The sequence below is a fragment of the Geotrypetes seraphini genome, chromosome 2, assembly GCF_902459505.1.
Source record: "Geotrypetes seraphini chromosome 2, aGeoSer1.1, whole genome shotgun sequence".
Classification (NCBI taxonomy): Eukaryota; Metazoa; Chordata; class Amphibia; order Gymnophiona; family Dermophiidae; genus Geotrypetes; species Geotrypetes seraphini.
The window spans coordinates 296,247,080-296,263,282 of NC_047085.1; the positions used below are offsets into that span (position 1 = coordinate 296,247,080).

At 43.0% G+C, this 16,203-nt stretch overlaps 1 protein-coding gene across 2 annotated transcripts in view; it reads right to left on the reverse strand.

The window, feature by feature from the left end:
- DNAH5 (dynein axonemal heavy chain 5) overlaps positions 1–12,337 on the reverse strand; it is a 598,099-nt gene extending 585,762 nt beyond the window's left edge. For both annotated transcript variants that reach the window (XM_033929843.1, XM_033929844.1), the window contains exon 1: positions 12,225–12,337. In XM_033929843.1, the coding sequence (XP_033785734.1) occupies positions 12,225–12,269 (45 nt within the window). In that variant the 5' untranslated portion in view covers positions 12,270–12,337. The remainder of the gene's footprint in view (positions 1–12,224) is intronic.
- Between the last annotated feature and the right edge of the window lie 3,866 nt (positions 12,338–16,203).

Genomic DNA, 16,203 nt, shown 5'->3' on the forward strand with positions numbered 1-16,203 from the left:
AGGCAAGATGACTATTTTAGTGCGACTGCCATAGTAGCCCGTCATTAGTCATGAGTTTCACATACCCGAAAAAAGTCAAGGTGATTTACCTGACAGTTCCTATGAGCGTCAGAGCAGTGCAGAGTATTCAGCATGCTGACTGGTGCTAAAAACCTCTTGCATGGTGTCAGCCCAGCCTTACATTGCTAGCTGTCATTTTCTGTTGGCCTAACCAATGTCAGCAAAGGTCTATGGGAGATGTTATTAGTACAATTATATCAAATATATCTGATCTTGGGGATGTCAATGTAGACAGGCCTTTAATGCACTAAATTACTACTAATTATCAGTGCTTAAAAGTAACAAAAGACCTTGGCACAGCTCTGAGGTTCAACAGATGTGCTAAGATATGCTAAGGTTCAATGTTTAAGGAAGAGAATGGCCCCAGCTGCATGTCTGGCACAGATAGTTAGTGTCCATCATAAGCCATTGTCACAGAAAGATACTGGAAAATAGGAGTAACTCCAGTTTATAAGGGACAGTTTCTCTCTCTTTTCTTTTCTAATCTTTCATACCCCCACACACAGCACAGTTACTTACTGTAACAGTTGTTATCCAGGGACAGCAGGCAGATATTCTCAATATGTGGGCAACGTAATCCACGGAGCCCGTAGCGGACAGCCTCACAAGCAGACTTGCTTGTAGAACTTTCAAAGAGTTTGAGAGTGCTGCACCGCACATGCACGAGTGCCTTCCCACTGAACATAGGTCATGCATCTCCTATGAGGTACCTCAGTTTAGATAGCTAGCTAAGAAGCCAACCAGGGGAGGTGGGTGGTTGTGAGAATATCTGCCTGCAGTTCCTGGATAACAACTGTTACGGTAAGTAACTGTGCTTTATCCCAGGACAAGCAGGCAGCATATTCTCAACATGTGGGTGACCTCCAAACTAACCAGAATGGGATGGTGGAAGAGTTGGCAATTTAGGAGAATAAATGTTGTAAAACTGACTGACCAAAATGGCCGTCCCATCTGGATAACGTATCCAGACAATAATGAGAGGTGAATGTATGAACCGAGGACCAAGTGGCAGCCTTGCAGATTTCCTCAATAGGAGTTGATCTGAGGAAAGCTACAGACGCCGCCATAGCTCAAACTTTATGGCCCGTGACTCGACCCTGCAGACGGAGACCAGCCTGAGCATAGCAGAAAGAGATGCAAGCAGCCATCCAGTTGGAGATGGTTCGCTTGGAAACAGGATGCCCCAACTTATTTGGATCGAAGGAGATGAAAAGTTGAGGAGCAATTCTGTGAGGTTGAGTGCATTGCAAGTAGATAGCTAAAGCACATTTACAGTCCAGAGTATGAAGCACTATTTCTCCAGGATGAGAATGAGGCTTTGGAAAATAACACTGGTAGAACAATGGATTGATCGAGATGAAATTCCAAAACCACTTTAGGTAAGAATTTTGGATGAGTACAGAGGACCACTTTGTCATGATGGAAAACTGTGAAAGGTGGGTCTGCCACTAGAGCTTGAAGCTCACTGACTCATCTAGCAGAGGTGAGAGCAATGAGAAAACCCACTTTCCAGGTGAGATATTTAGGATGATCCGAATCTATTGGTTTGAATGGAGGTTTCATCAATTGAGTAAGAACAAGATTGAGGTCCCAAACCACTGGAGGTGGCTTGAGAGGTGGGTTGACATTGAAAAGTCCTTTCATAAATCTGGAAACCACAGGATGAGCAGAGAGGTTTCCCTTCAATAGGCTGATGAAAAGCAGCAATGGCACTTAGGTGGACCCTAATAGATGTGGATTTGAGACCAGAATGAAATAAGTGTAGCAGGTAATCCAGAACTGAAGACAAGGAGGTAGATTGCGGCTCCTTGTGATGAGTAGTACACCAAGAAGAATATCTAGTCCATTTTTGGGTGTAACACTGCCTAGTGGATGGCTTCCTGGAAGCCTCAAGAATATCCTGTACAGATTTAGAAAACTGTAGAGTGTCAGTTAGGTTGAGAGGTACCAAGCTGTTAGGTGTAAAGACTGCAGGTTGGGGTGAAGTAGAGACCCTTGACTCTGTATAAGCAGAGAGAGAAATACTGGTAGAAGTAGAGGCTCCCTGGTGCTGAGTTGAAGTAGAAGGGAGTACCATGGTTGTCTGGGCCACCGAGGATTACATTACATTACATTACAGATTTCTATTCCGCTTGTGCCTTGCGGTTCTAAGCGGATTACAAATTAAGAGACTGGACAATTTCAGGAATATTACAGTACATAAAATCAGGAATGTATCAAGTTACAATTGTTAGTCTGGAAGTTTCCAGGAGAAATTTAGAGCTCATAGTAGATGAATAGTAGGCTGATGAAGAGAGTTGTACAATGTTTAGGTATAGTTATGGTGGGGTGATCATGTGTGTATTTTCTAGTGCTATGTTGAGGTTAAGATGATGGAAAGTATTTTTTGAAGAGATGAGTTTTTATTTCTTTTCGGAATTCTTTTATGTCTATTGATTTGATCAGTAGATTGGAAATGGTAGTGTCAATTTTTGCTGCCTGTGTAGCTAAAAGGCTGTCGTATAGTTTCATGCATCGTGTACCTTTGAGAGGAGGGTAAGCGAATAGGTTTTGAGTTCTCCTTAATCTGTGTGAGAGATTACGGTGTAGTCTTTTGTTTAGGTAGCTGGGTGCTGTTCCGTGTGTTACTTTGTATAGTAGACAGTAGAATTTGAACTGGGATCTTGCTTTTATTGGTAGCCAGTGTGAGTCAAGGTAAGCATTGGTGATGTGGTCAAATTTGCTGAGGGATTAGATGAGTCTGAGGGCCGTGTTCTGAACGGTCTGTAATTGTTTTATCATGTAGTTTGGGCATGATAGGTATAGGCTGTTGCAGTAATCTACTATGCTTAGAACTAGGGATTGTACTACTATCTTGTATTGATCCTTGATGAAGAATTTTCTTATTTTTCTTAGGTTACGCATTGTGAAGAATGCTCTTTGGATGATTTTGTGGATTTGGGTCTGCATTGTGCAATTTCTGTCTAGTTGAATTCCTAGGATCTTGAGTGTGCTTTGCATTGGGTACTTGATTGTGTTTAATTCCAGTTCTGTGCATGATGTTTTTTTTTCCTTCTCTAATAGTAGGAATTTAGTTTTTTCCGAGTTCAGTTTCAGTTTATAACTTGACATCCATTTTTCTACCGTTTCCATTATTATTTTCAGGTGGTTTGTTGATAAGGGGTCTTGTATGTTGAAGGGGGTGAGGATTGTTATATCATCCGCATAGCTGAATGATATTGTGTTTAGGGCGTCTAGGGTAATGCCGAGGGATGCTATGAAGAGGTTGAATAATATAGGAGATAATGGCGATCCTTGTGGTACTCCACATGGGTTTGACCATGGGTCGGATAGATGCTCTTTTGACTTGACTCTGTATGTTCGAGTTTTAAGGAAGCCTTGGAACCAGTTGTGAACATTACCAGAGATTCCTATTGCATCTAATGTCTGGAGTAGTGTGGGGTGGTCAACTAGGTCAAATGCAGCAGAGAGATCAAGTTGAATGAGAAGTAGTTTGTTTCCTTTGCTAAGGTGTTGTCGGGCTGTGTCTAATAGTGATATCAGTAGCGTTTCTGTGCTATGGTTAGATCTGAATCCAGATTGGGATGGATGCAGTATGTGATGGTCTTCAAGGAAGTTGGAGAGATATTGTGCGACTAGGCCTTCTGTTAGTTTGATATATAGTGGGATTGAGGCGATTGGTCTGTAGTTTGTAGGATTGTCTATAGGACCTTTGGGATCTTTTAGGATAGGAGTAATTATGATTTCTCCTAGTTCCGGTGGGAAATGACCTTCCCTTAGTGTAGTTTGTAGCCATAGTGTGAGGTTGGCTTTAAATTTGGTGGAGGCTGTAGTTAGTAAGTATGGGGGACAGTTGTTCAGGTCACATGAGGATTTGCTGTATTTTTTGTAAAGCCTGTCCACGTCTGACCATTGTATCTTTGGGAAGGTTGTCCAGATCCTGTCTGCTGGGATTGCTTCATCTATTGTGGGATTGATTTGTATTTCTTCTAAGTTGATTCGTGAATTGTTGAATGTGGATCTGGTTGTGATGATTTTGTGTTTGAAATAGTCCGCTAATTGGGTGGCTGTGGGAGTTTGGTTTCCTTGGGTGGCGAGAAATGGTTTGGCGTCGGTGAGGTTTCTTACGATTTCAAAAAGTTTTTTAGTGTCTGGTTTTTCAGTGCCAATGAGTTTAGTGTAGAAGTTTTTTCGTTTTTCCTTCAGTTTGGTATTGTATAGTTTGATTTGGATTTTCCATTCATCTTTGGTATGATTATGTTTCTGTTTTTTCCATGACCTTTCCAGTTGTCTGCATTTCCTTTTTAATTGTAAGAGTTCGTCGTCGAACCATTTGTTGGATGGTCTGTCTATTTTGTATTTGTTTTTTATTGGAGCTAGTTTGTTTAATGTGGTTTCACTGAGGGTCCGCCAACTGTTTATGAAGTCTTTGGGGTTGTTGGGGTCTATTTCGGGGTCAACTTTGTTCCAGAATGTGGTAGGTTCGATTTTCGGTCTGATCTTGATGTGCAATTTCTTTGGGATGGGTTTGCTGTTATTTTGAGCCCAATTGATAGTGAATGAATATTTGTAATGGTCTGACCAGAGGGTAGGGTGCCAGGACCCATTTGAGATGTGTATTTTTTGTGTGTTTTGGTTTGGAGGTGAGTAAGCTGCTATATCAAGTTGATGACCTTTTTCGTGTGTAGGTTCTGGGTTAAGAATTTGGTAGGATAGGGAATTGAGGTATGAGAGTATATCTGTTGCTTGTTTGGATGTTTGATCTTCTAAGTGGAGATTTAAGTCTCCAAGGATCAAGTTGTGTGTGGAGGAGAGAGAGTTCTGGAAGATGAATTCTTCAAGTTCTTGTTTTGCGGTGTTCCACTTGCCTGGAGTAATGTAGCAAAGAAGGCAGTTCAGATTTCCAGTTAGTGATTTGTCAGATATTTGGCAGGCTAGCAGGTCTAGGTAAGGGGTGGAGTACTTGGTTAGGACATCGATGTTGAGATTTTTTTTTATTATGATTGCCAAACCTCCTCCTCTTTTGTTTTCTCTACATACTAATTCTAGTTTATATCCTTTGGGGCAGGATTCTGTAATGCTTGGATCTGAAGCCGAGTTGAGCCATGTTTCAGTTAGGAAGAGGCATCCTAGATTATCTTTGATCAGCCAGTCCTTGATTAATTCTGCTTTTGGGCTAATTGATCTGATGTTCATATATGCGCACGCTATCGTAGTGAATTTTGTGGTGGGGGTGGTGGTTGTGTTGATGATTATTCTTGGTGAAGTATGGTATTTTTGTGTGATTGTGCTGGGCTTTGGTGGAGGTCTTTTTCCCCAGATAGTGGGAATGCTAGCTTGGCTGGATAGTGGACATGGAGTTAGTGTTCTAGGGGTATGGAATATTCTGGTATGTTGAACAGGTCTGTGCGTTGTTGTTAGGATAGGGATGGTGCGGATTTGGTAGCCTGCTGTTTTCCATTTTGCTATAAATGTGGCTGTTAGTATGATGATAAGGATGAGTTTCGGCGTATGCAATGCCATTTTTTTTTTGGTGAGGTCTGTGGTTTAGTAAGCTATTAGTGTTGATCGTAAGAGTGGATGTAGGAGATGAGCTTCCTGATTCTTGGTAAGGGGGTTCCGAATTATTTTGCTCACCACTTTATTGAATTTGGGTCCGAGAGTGAGTGAGCGCCGCTGGCGCTGTGTTCCTGTGCTGGGTCCGCCGCCGGTCGGGGAGAGGGGCGGAGCAGGGCTCCCACGCGCCTCTCCGCTGGATCTCCGAGGGGGCCTGAGAGTGAGTGAGCGCTGCTGGCGCTGTGTTCCTGTGCTGGGTCCGCCGCCGGTCGGGGAGAGGGGCGGAGCAGGGCTCCCACGCGCCTCTCCGCTGGATCTCCGAGGGGGCCCGAGAATGAGTGAGCGCCGCTGGCGCTGTGTTCCTGTGCTGGGTCCGCAGCCGGTCGGGGAGAGGGGCGGAGCAGTGCTCCCACGCGCCTCTCCGCTGGATCTCCGAGGGGGCCCGAGAGTGAGTGAGTGCCGCTGGCGCTGTGTTCCTGTGCTGGGTCCGCCGCCGGTCGGGGAGAGGGGCGGAGCAGGGCTCCCACGCGCCTCTCCGCTGGATCTCCGAGGGGGCCCGAGAGTGAGTGAGCGCCGCTGGCGCTGTGTTCCTGTGCTGGGTCCGCCCAGCGGTGGTATGCTCCGTCTTGAGTTTGACAAGAGAACGCATAGAGAAACTGATTCATCCATTCCAGAAGGAAAGCGTCTGCCTCGAGGCGATGAGGAGAGTATATCCTGGAGAAGAAGCGAGGTAGTTTGTTGTTGTGGGGAAACGCAAAGAGGTCTATCTGAGGGGTTCCCCATTGTGCAAAAATGTGATGGAGAGGCAAAAAATTGAGTGTCCATTCATGAGGTTGTAGAAGACAACTCAATTTGTCCGCCAGTTTTGCAGAGTGTGGGGGAGTGGTGGACCAAGAAGATATGGAGGTCAGCTAAATACTGCCAATGCTGGAACAGAGCTTGCTGAATAGAGAAATAAGTTTGGATTGGTTTTCTCTGCTGAAATTGTTTGTGGAACTGATTAAGACCCAGATATTGGTTTTGAACTGTCGTTTTCTTCTGTTTGTAAATCTCAGGCTTGGGGAAGAGTTTTTCTTCTGCTCATATTTTTCCCCCAAGCACTGCTAATTGGATACTGGGCACAAGAGTTGAATTACAAGCCATTTATGTTTTGTTTTGTTTTTCTTCATTGTTCATGGTTTACCTGGTTTTTCCTACTGTGGGACAAAGCCAGAAGCAGCAGAAAGAATGACTGTATGGAATTTTGTATGATATGTTTTTGTGCACCATTCCTGAAAGCTTATAAAACTGTAATAGTGCTGAACTGTGTAAACCAATAAAGCCATTTTCTTTTTCCACTTCAAACACCTGTGTGTTGGCTGCCTTTACTTCTCTCCACCTACTCCAGCCTCGCCTTACCGCTCAGCCGAGGCACGTGTGCTCCAGGTGAGGCCCCAGCTAGGGCCATGCCTGGTCACAATACATCATGGGAAGGAGAGGAAAGGAAAGATAGAAATAGTAATAAAAAGGAAGTCAAGGCAACAAGTCATTTTCCACCTGGATTATACATCACTAGAAAATGACACGGGGAAAAAATTTATCACCATTCCCGCTCCATCCCCATCCCTGCCCTGTCCCCGCCAGCTCATTCCCTGCCCCCACCCTGCAAGCTTTGGTCCCAGTCCCGGTCTCCGCCCTGCAAACAGTCAGATCCCACCCGCACAAGCCTTGAATAGTTATGATTTTTTACTGGACTTATTTTATTAAAGTATAAAAAGAGACTATTCTGTACAATTGTCATTTTATAAACACAAATAATACAGAGCAAGGATCAACAAAATCCCTGTCTCCCCTCCCTTTCACAAATATCCCCTCTACTATTGTGAAAACTGAACAACCCAAATTACTATAGAATGCTACATAGAAAAATCAAGCTAACAGAATACTTCAGTCACACATGGCAGGAACAGTGTTAGGGGAGAGCAACTAAGGCAACTGCCCCCTGGTCAGAGAGATAGCTGGAAGCTAAAGAAGTACAGCCTGGGCTTTGCGGTTCCCAGTTATGTCTAATACCAGCTCTAACAGGATACATATTTCAAATCTGAAATATTCTAATCACAAAATAATTTTTTTTTCTACCTTTTGTTCTCTGGTAATTTTATTCTTCAAATCACATTGGTCTCAAAATGGTTTTGGGTTCCTTCTGTCTTCATCGTGGCATGGCTGGCTCCTGAAGGGAAAAATAGGCCCAAGAGGAGCTGTGGAGCAGATGCCGAGACTGACACGGGCAAAATTATTTTACCATAGGAGCAAGACTTTTCACCGCTTCCACGGGCGGTGAAAGGTTTTGCACTCATTCCCATGGGGCGGTAAAAGGTCTTGTCCCCATTCCTGCAGTAAACCAGTTGCAAAAGTCTCCATTCCTGTGGTGACCATGGTTTACCTTGGTAAACGGTCCATGTGTCATTCTCTATACTTCACACAATGTAAATTTGTACTGCTCATAATACAGTACCTTTTATTTAGATACTTCAACCATTTTTTTTAATATGTTTCCTTGTCATCTGACTGTATTGTTCTGAACATGTGGGTGCTATCCCCTCCCATCTGTAGATGGAGGTAGAGAACTGATTTTTTTCCAGTAAACTCACTGGCATAACCTGCAGGTGCTCATTTTAAAAACTCCAGTAATTTCTCTACGTCTAGTAGATGGTAGGTTATTCAGTCTGATGTTCCATCACTGGCCTTGTCTTTTTCCATGGCCCTCACACAGGCCAGGCTGCATCAAAGGCCTCGATTGTGAGGTGGATCATGGTGATTATTAAGATCGCCTACATTTGTAAGAATTGCCAGGTGCTTCTGGGGTTGAGAGCTCATTCAATCCAGGCAGAAACAACATCCTGGGCAGAGGCCTGAGTGGTTACTCCAGAGGAGATTTGTAGGGCAGCAATGTGGTCATCACACCATTCTGTTGTGAAGCATTATGGGTTAGATGCGCTGGCTAGAACCTGCTCAGACTTTGGCAGAACAGTCATTAGAAGGGCTTTATCTTCCCCCACCCAATAGTTCTACTTGGGTATATCCCACTTGTTCAGATTAGTACAGCCAGTTGACAAGGAAGGTGAAATTATGTATTTTTAACCAGGCTTACTCGGACTGATTTGGCGGGTCTTCAGGGATGTCACCCACTGAATCCTTTTTTTCTGAAGACTGCCCAGGTCGCAAACTCTTAGTGCTCTGTTCACTAGTGTATGTAGAACCCCTCTTCTTGTGGCTGGGTGGTAATGGGACTCCAAATGCAGATAACGGTTGGTATGGGTGGTTTTTCAGACAAAAAAGGCAGCCTCCAGGGCACATTTCTGCTAATGGCTATAGCAGAAGGGCTACTTCCCTAGCCCTAAAACTCATGGACAACCCAATCGATGTAGTCAACAACAATTGAAGGACAAGCTGCAATAAAACAAAAAATGGTAGTGCTCCCCTATGTCTAAGGAGTAACAGATCAAATAGGGAAACTGCTAAAGAAGAATAACATCAAAACAGCCTACAGTGCACCACTGAAACTTGCATCCACACTCAACATGTGAAAGGCCGGTTACTGCTGCTCCAAACCCCTGAAGTGAACAAAATCCCAGGTATTGTGGCCAATCTTACATTGGTGAAACTGGATGCACCGTAGAGAAAAGGCTGAAAGAGCACAAGAGATACCACAAGCTATGCAACACAGAAAAATCAGCTGCAGCTCTCCATGCCAAAGAAACATTCAAGAACACAAAAGTCCTAGAGAAAGAAGACTGCTGGTGGCTGAGAAGACTGAAAGAGGCCATAGAGATAGCAAGACACCCCAATAACTTCAATGGAGATAAAGGGCTCTGCATAAACAAACCTTGGCAACCACTCATCCAAAAGAAATTTAGCAGAAAGAGGACTGGGGCCAAGGACAAACACCTTCTCCCTCCATCTCAAAGTTTCCAGCTTCTATTCTGCCAGAATTTAAAAATGTGACCAACAGACTTTCCTGCTAGAATTTAAAACTGTGTCCAATGGACTTTCTGACCACAATTCAAATTTGTGTACCAATGAACATTCCTGCCAAAATTCAATAATTCAAATCTGGGATCAATGGATTTTTCCACCACAATTCAAATTTGTGGACAATGGACTTTCCTTCCACAATTCAAATATGTGACGAATGAACCTTCCCAACCAAAATTTAAATTCATAACCAACAGATTTTTCTGCCTCAATCACCTCAAATCCCAGCCAATAAGATTAGAGTACCCACTATATATAAAGACAAATTGCAGACCTCATAGCATACCTTGAAGAAAGTCACAGCATCATAGCTGAATCATTGGTTCTACCTACCCAGACGTGGCACAACCTGGACAACTGCAACAATCATGACGCCAGATGCAAAAAACTAACAAAACATTTATTTATTTATTCAATTTTCTATACCATTCTCCCAGGAGATCTCAGAACGGTTTACATGAGTTTATTCAGGTACTCAAGCATTTTTCCCTGCTTGTCCTAGCAGGCTCACAATCTATCTAATGTACCTGGGATAATGGGGGATTAAGTGATTTGCCCAAGGTCACAAGGAGCAGTGTGGGTTTGAACCCACAACCCCAGGGTGCCGAGACTGTAGCTTTAACCACTGCACCACACTCTATTAAGTCAGGGGTCCTATACCATTAATGGGTAGGAAGAAGAAAAAACAGCACAAAACTAATCTGTAAATGTAACAATGGCTATATATAGCCTGCTCCTGCAGGACCACTGTGTACCTTATTGCCTTTCATTTTGCTTCTCCCCGGTTGGTTCCTCAAAGTCATCAGGGAACTCTCTAGCAATTACTCAAGTCAAAGTACAAAACTGCAAGGTTCTAAGTCGAGCTTAGACTACTTGACTATAGAAGTTTGCAGTTCATGCATAAATGGTAGAAGCACATGCCATACTTCCTGGACCATGCCCTCCTAGTTCCACCCTTCCTATGTCACTTCCCCCTTGAGTGTGACTATGGGTTTTAAGATGAGGAAGTTCTATTTAGGGAGAGGGACAGCATCCTATAGACTCCCTATTGGTAGGGAGTGCCGCAGATGTGGTGTTATGCTCACTTGATGATTATTGGAGATTGGGAATGGGAATTTATATACTGCCTTTTTGTGGCTTTGGCATTCAAAGCAGTGGGTACTGGAGGATTGAGTGACTTGCCCAGGGTCACAAAGAGCAGCACTGGGATTTGATCTCACAACCTCTGGATGCAGAGGCAACATCTCTACCAGTGAGCCATACCTTCCAATTATTACAGCTGCAGCGGTTGATTTATTTTTTTCTCTTTATTTTTCTTCTTATCCTTGTATCATGATTATTTGGCGTTCTTTTCCTTTAACTGATGTACACTGCACTGATATTATAATCGAAGAGCGGTATATAAATATAAATAAACATAAACATGTGTGTTAAATGAGACCTTCTGCAGCTTTGGCAGATGCATACTAGAGTTTTCCACTGAACACTAGTAGGTTACACTAGTGAGTTCACTGGAAAAGATCAGTTCTATCTACCGCCATCTGCTGGTAGGAGGGGATGCCATCCTTTTGTTCAGAACAGTACAACCATCTAAAAGAAAGGTTATTATCAGGTAAGATATAATTTCACCATCATTCCTGGTGACCTCTCTTCAACAGTTTTTGCTACACTTTTGTTTAAAATGCTTTCTTCATGATGCCCTGACTGTACAGGGTTCTGATGAGGATCACTGCAGGAATGCCTCAGCTTACTTCCTTTGATAAATGTGGATGAAAGCAAATAGGAAGAACTCTGAAAAACTGCAAACAGCATTATCACTTCGGCACTAAAGAAATAGGAAGCTCAAAATTTTTTTGTTTGGTTTTACCAGCAACCACATTAGATTGTATCAGTTTTGATACATGTGTTTGATTTCAGTTCCTTGTTCCCCAACAGCTTTGTTAAACACCAGCTAGAACACTCTGTACTGAGATCTAAAAGAAAGATAAGCCATTTGAGGGAACTATCAAAATCTAAGCTAACAAAATTTAAACAATATTATCCTCACGTTTGCTTGATAAATTGATACCTATACTATCTCTCAGCTTGAGCTACTAAAAAAAAAAATACCACAAAGGAGAAAAATATTAGAATAAAGATTTAACACCCCACCCCCCTCCCTTTTATGAAGCTGTATTAGCATTTTTTTATCGCCGGACACAGCGGTAAAAGCTCCAATGCTCATAGAATTCCTATGAGGATCTGAATTTTTAGCACTGCAGACGGCGATACAAATAACACCATAATATAAATCATAAAAATGACAAAATAGAATAAAGAATATGTTATACATCAATAATTAATTCAACAAATATTTTTGGAATAATTGGAATAACCAGGTTTTTAAAGATCACCTAAAAAATAAATATAAATATAAAGATCACCTAAAAAATAAATATAAATTCACTGAAACACATCTAACGCCATGATTCACACCAACAAACTTTTGTTGCCATGACTAAAGACACTGAAAATGTAAACAGATTTAGAAGGAAACACCACTTTACCAAAAGCACTGTAAAGAAAATCACATTTTTACTAATAACGCCACTCACCTCTGGCATTATCACTGCATCACAGCCATCAGCCGCCCCTTCCATTATCAGAAACCAAACCCAGCCCTGCTCGTCACCAAATATGTTCCAGCTCTGGGTGTTGGTAAACGGAGACTATAACAAACATGGGCCAAAATGCTTAAATCCCAGGAAAAAAACAAGGTTCCTTTACTAAATGTCTCTTCCAGTTCCTTTTGCTAGAAACAGTACAGAAGAGATTGAAGCTGCAACCTGAGAGACACTTGCAGCAGTCTTTTGTAACTGGTAATCCAAGGCACTATCATAGCAACAGTTGTTATTCAGTGACCCATCTACTACTTTTTTTGTAATTTAATTAATGCAAAGCACAACAAAGCCCTGGATTTCTTTTTTTTTTTTTTCAGGAAATAGATGCTTATTTTGGTCACTCATTAACAATCCTTGCTGTCTGGCACTAAGGAAACAACAGGGCAGTGAAAAGTGAAACTTCCCAGCTGGATTAAATACCACCAGGGGTGCTTTTTAATATCAATGAGCATCTAGCAGCCCGGAACAAAAATTATTTTTCTTCAAAAAAGTCTTAATTGTTTTGTTAAATGTTTCATGTTTTAAAGGGGCATTCTGTGAAGAAGAGAAAATTAAACATAAATAAGCAAATATAAGCTTGGCTTTAAGGAAAAAGTAAAACTGCTGAAAAGGAAATGGAGTCTAAAGACTATGCTAAAAACTTTGTTTACTCTCACTAACAAAGCCAGAAGGGAAATGGAATCCAGCCTTTGTAGCAGGTCTGTGTACCAGAAGTGTGTTAAAAATTAGTGCACTGTATTTAAAACCCTGCCCCCAGGTTTAATAATTAGGCATCTGAGAAGAAACTTCAGCCCCAGGCTTCATCCTTACCTCCTCCTCAAAATAACTTTCAAGCCCACAAGCCTTATCTTCCCCCGTGCCCAAAAGCCATTCCCCCCCCCCCCCCACACCCCACGCCTAGATTTTAATGATTAAATTCAACAGTCATGATCACCCAACCATTCCTCCTTCCTAGAGAAATCCTATACAAATACTTAGTTTAGCCTCATACTTTCAGGTGGGAAGGGGATAATGTTATAAGTGCCTACTCTAATGAAACGTGCACATATATTTTTCAGTTTTCAGACTTAGCAAGATTTTCAAATCAAAAGCATCTTTGAAAATTATCACAGGAAAAAAATCCATACTTGGCTCATTAGTACAGATTAATTATCTGAGTAAAAATGCAAGCATTTATTTGCTTAATTTTTTTATTTTCTAATGTTTGATATGGCTGGCTCACTCGTCAACTCAAGGCAAGTTACAATACAAACACAAATTTATCATTTCTTAATTACCAAACAGCTAAGAAACCCACTCTCTCCAATCCATAGCAATCATAAATGCATCTATTAACATTTAATCTTACTCTTATTTTTTTATAATTATCACGTTGTCTCACAATTATTCACACTACAAAAATATTGAGAGAGACTGGAACCAAATTAAGGGCCCCTTTTACTAAACTGCGGTAATGATTCCCCCACAGAAAATGCACCAAAGCCCCATTCAATTCCTATGGGTTTTGGTGTATTTGCCGCAGGAGAATCGCTGCCACTACCTTGTAAAAGGGGTCTTAAGTAAGGAATTAAAAATATCCTGTATCATCCTACATTAGATCACAAATAACAGAGGTTGGAGCAAGTAAACAGTGGAGTTTTCCCAATAAGAAATACCTCCCCCCCAAACAAACACCTTTTTTACTAAGCTGCGGTAGAGGTTTCTACTGTGGTCCGGAGCACTAAATGCTCTGATGCTGCTCCGATGCTCATAGAATACTTTAAAATAATAATTAAAAAAAAACACATCTACAAAGTGGCCTAAATGGGTACTTGGACGATCAAAAAGCCTGATCGTCCAAGTACCCATAACCAAAGATGGTTTTAGATGTATCCAAAACCAGCTTAGGCCTTTCCCCTGCCTCTAAATGCATAGAGCGAAAAGAGGCATTTTTAGAGGAGGGGAAAGAGCGGGAGGTGGGCCAACCTATACATAGGCGTACTGCAAGTATAACCAAAAGTTTAGGCAGGTTGCCTAGTCGGCACTTACACGTTTTGACTTAGACCAAGTCAAAACAGGTATAAGTGCTGAAAAAGGGGCCGCTGAGCTGATTGTGGCTGCCGCGATGAGCTCACTGGCCCTGGCAACCTGCCCATCCCACACCGCAACCATTGCGGCAGGAAAGATGGCTCATCTCTCCTGCCGCGATGGCGATCAGCCACACCTCCCCCCCGAACCATGCCACTTCAGGGTAAGGATTGCAATCCTCACCCCGAAGTGCCACAGTTTGGGGGGGGCGATCGCCATCGCAGCAGGAGAGATGCCCAATCTCTCCTGCTGCGATCCACCCCCCGATCCGATTGGGCAGAAGGGAGCCCAACCCCTACTGCCCCAGCGACCCAAGACCCCCCCAACATGATCAGGGCAGGAGGGATTCCAGGCCCTCCTATCCTGGCGACCACCCACCCCGCCGATCTGATATGGGCAAAGGAGCCCCCACCCTGCCAATCTAATCTGGGCAGGAGGGAGCCCAACCCCTCCTGCCTAGGCAACCCCCCTGCCCCCCCCCCCACTCCCACTAAGATATGGGCAGGAGTGATCCCATGCCCTCCTGCCCATGACGCACACACCCCCATGAACGCCCCCCCCGAACTCCCAATCGGCCCCCCGAAATCCCACCACCCACTGAGCCCGCAACTTCCCCGCCAACTCCATGACACCACCTTAAATAAGTTGGCCAGACAGGTCTCAAGCCCGTCCATCCGGCAGGCCCGCCATCCTCAGAATGGCGGGCCTTAAGGCTGCGTCGGGGCAGGAGAGATTGAGCTCCCTCCTGCCTGATCTTGTCGGGGGGAGGGATTGCAGCAGGAGAGATTGGCTATCTCTCCTGCTGCAATAGCGATCCCATGAACCACGTTTGGCGACACTTCATGGTATCACTATCATGGCAGGGGAGATGAGCCATCTCTCCTGCCGCGATCATTGCTGGGGGGAGGAGGTGTTCTGTAACTGGTGCTGTTTTTGACAGAATCCAGCTTTTAGGCGAAGGACTGACTCCTCCTTCACCTAAAAAGCCTGGCTTTGGGCGTTTGGGACTTAGGCTTTTTTTTGGTTTATTATATGTTGTAAGTGTAGACGTAGTGGTGGTCTGGGCATTTAAACAGCAGAACATAGGGGCAGGCCATTATTTTTAAAAAACCTCCTTTTGGACCTTTTTTTTTTTTTAGAATGAACATTTTCCCTGCTTCTATTTTCAGCGTTTAGGGCTTAGGCCGAAAGGGGACTTAAGACGTTTTTTTATTAATTAGCCCCTCTAAGTGTTCGAGGCTTGTGCAGTTAAGGCAGAGCTTACAGGAATGGGGCAAAGACAGCGACAAAACTCGCGGGGACGTGATGGGAAAATTGAGTTCCTGCAGGGACAAATTTGTCCCTGTGTCATTCTCTAATGGCACCTACCTTCGATTACATGTTGCACCTACCAATTTAGGTGCTATTTCTAGAATTAGGATTTTTTTTTTTCTTATCCACAAAAGAATGTAAATGTTCTGGGACAAAAAATAGATATTTAACATTTAAGTAATTAACTAGACATTTACATGGGTAAGACAGTAAGATTACCCCAATTGCTGAGGTTTCTTGGCACACAGAGAAAAATAACTTGTGTCTCTCCTCTATTGCATATGCAATATCCAGATATATCCATATTTTTGTCCCATGAAGAAAGCAACAGATTTCCTGAAGCATATTGAGATCTTGTTTAAAGACCATGCTGACTAACAGAGTAGCTTATTCCTGAACCTCTTCAACAGATGTTTCAAAAATGGCAGAAATGTCCAAACTTTTGTTTCTCCCCATCTCTGATTACCACACACTAGAAAAAAAATTAACCCTATTAAAGGGGGGGGGGGAGGGATAACACCAATATAGAACAAAC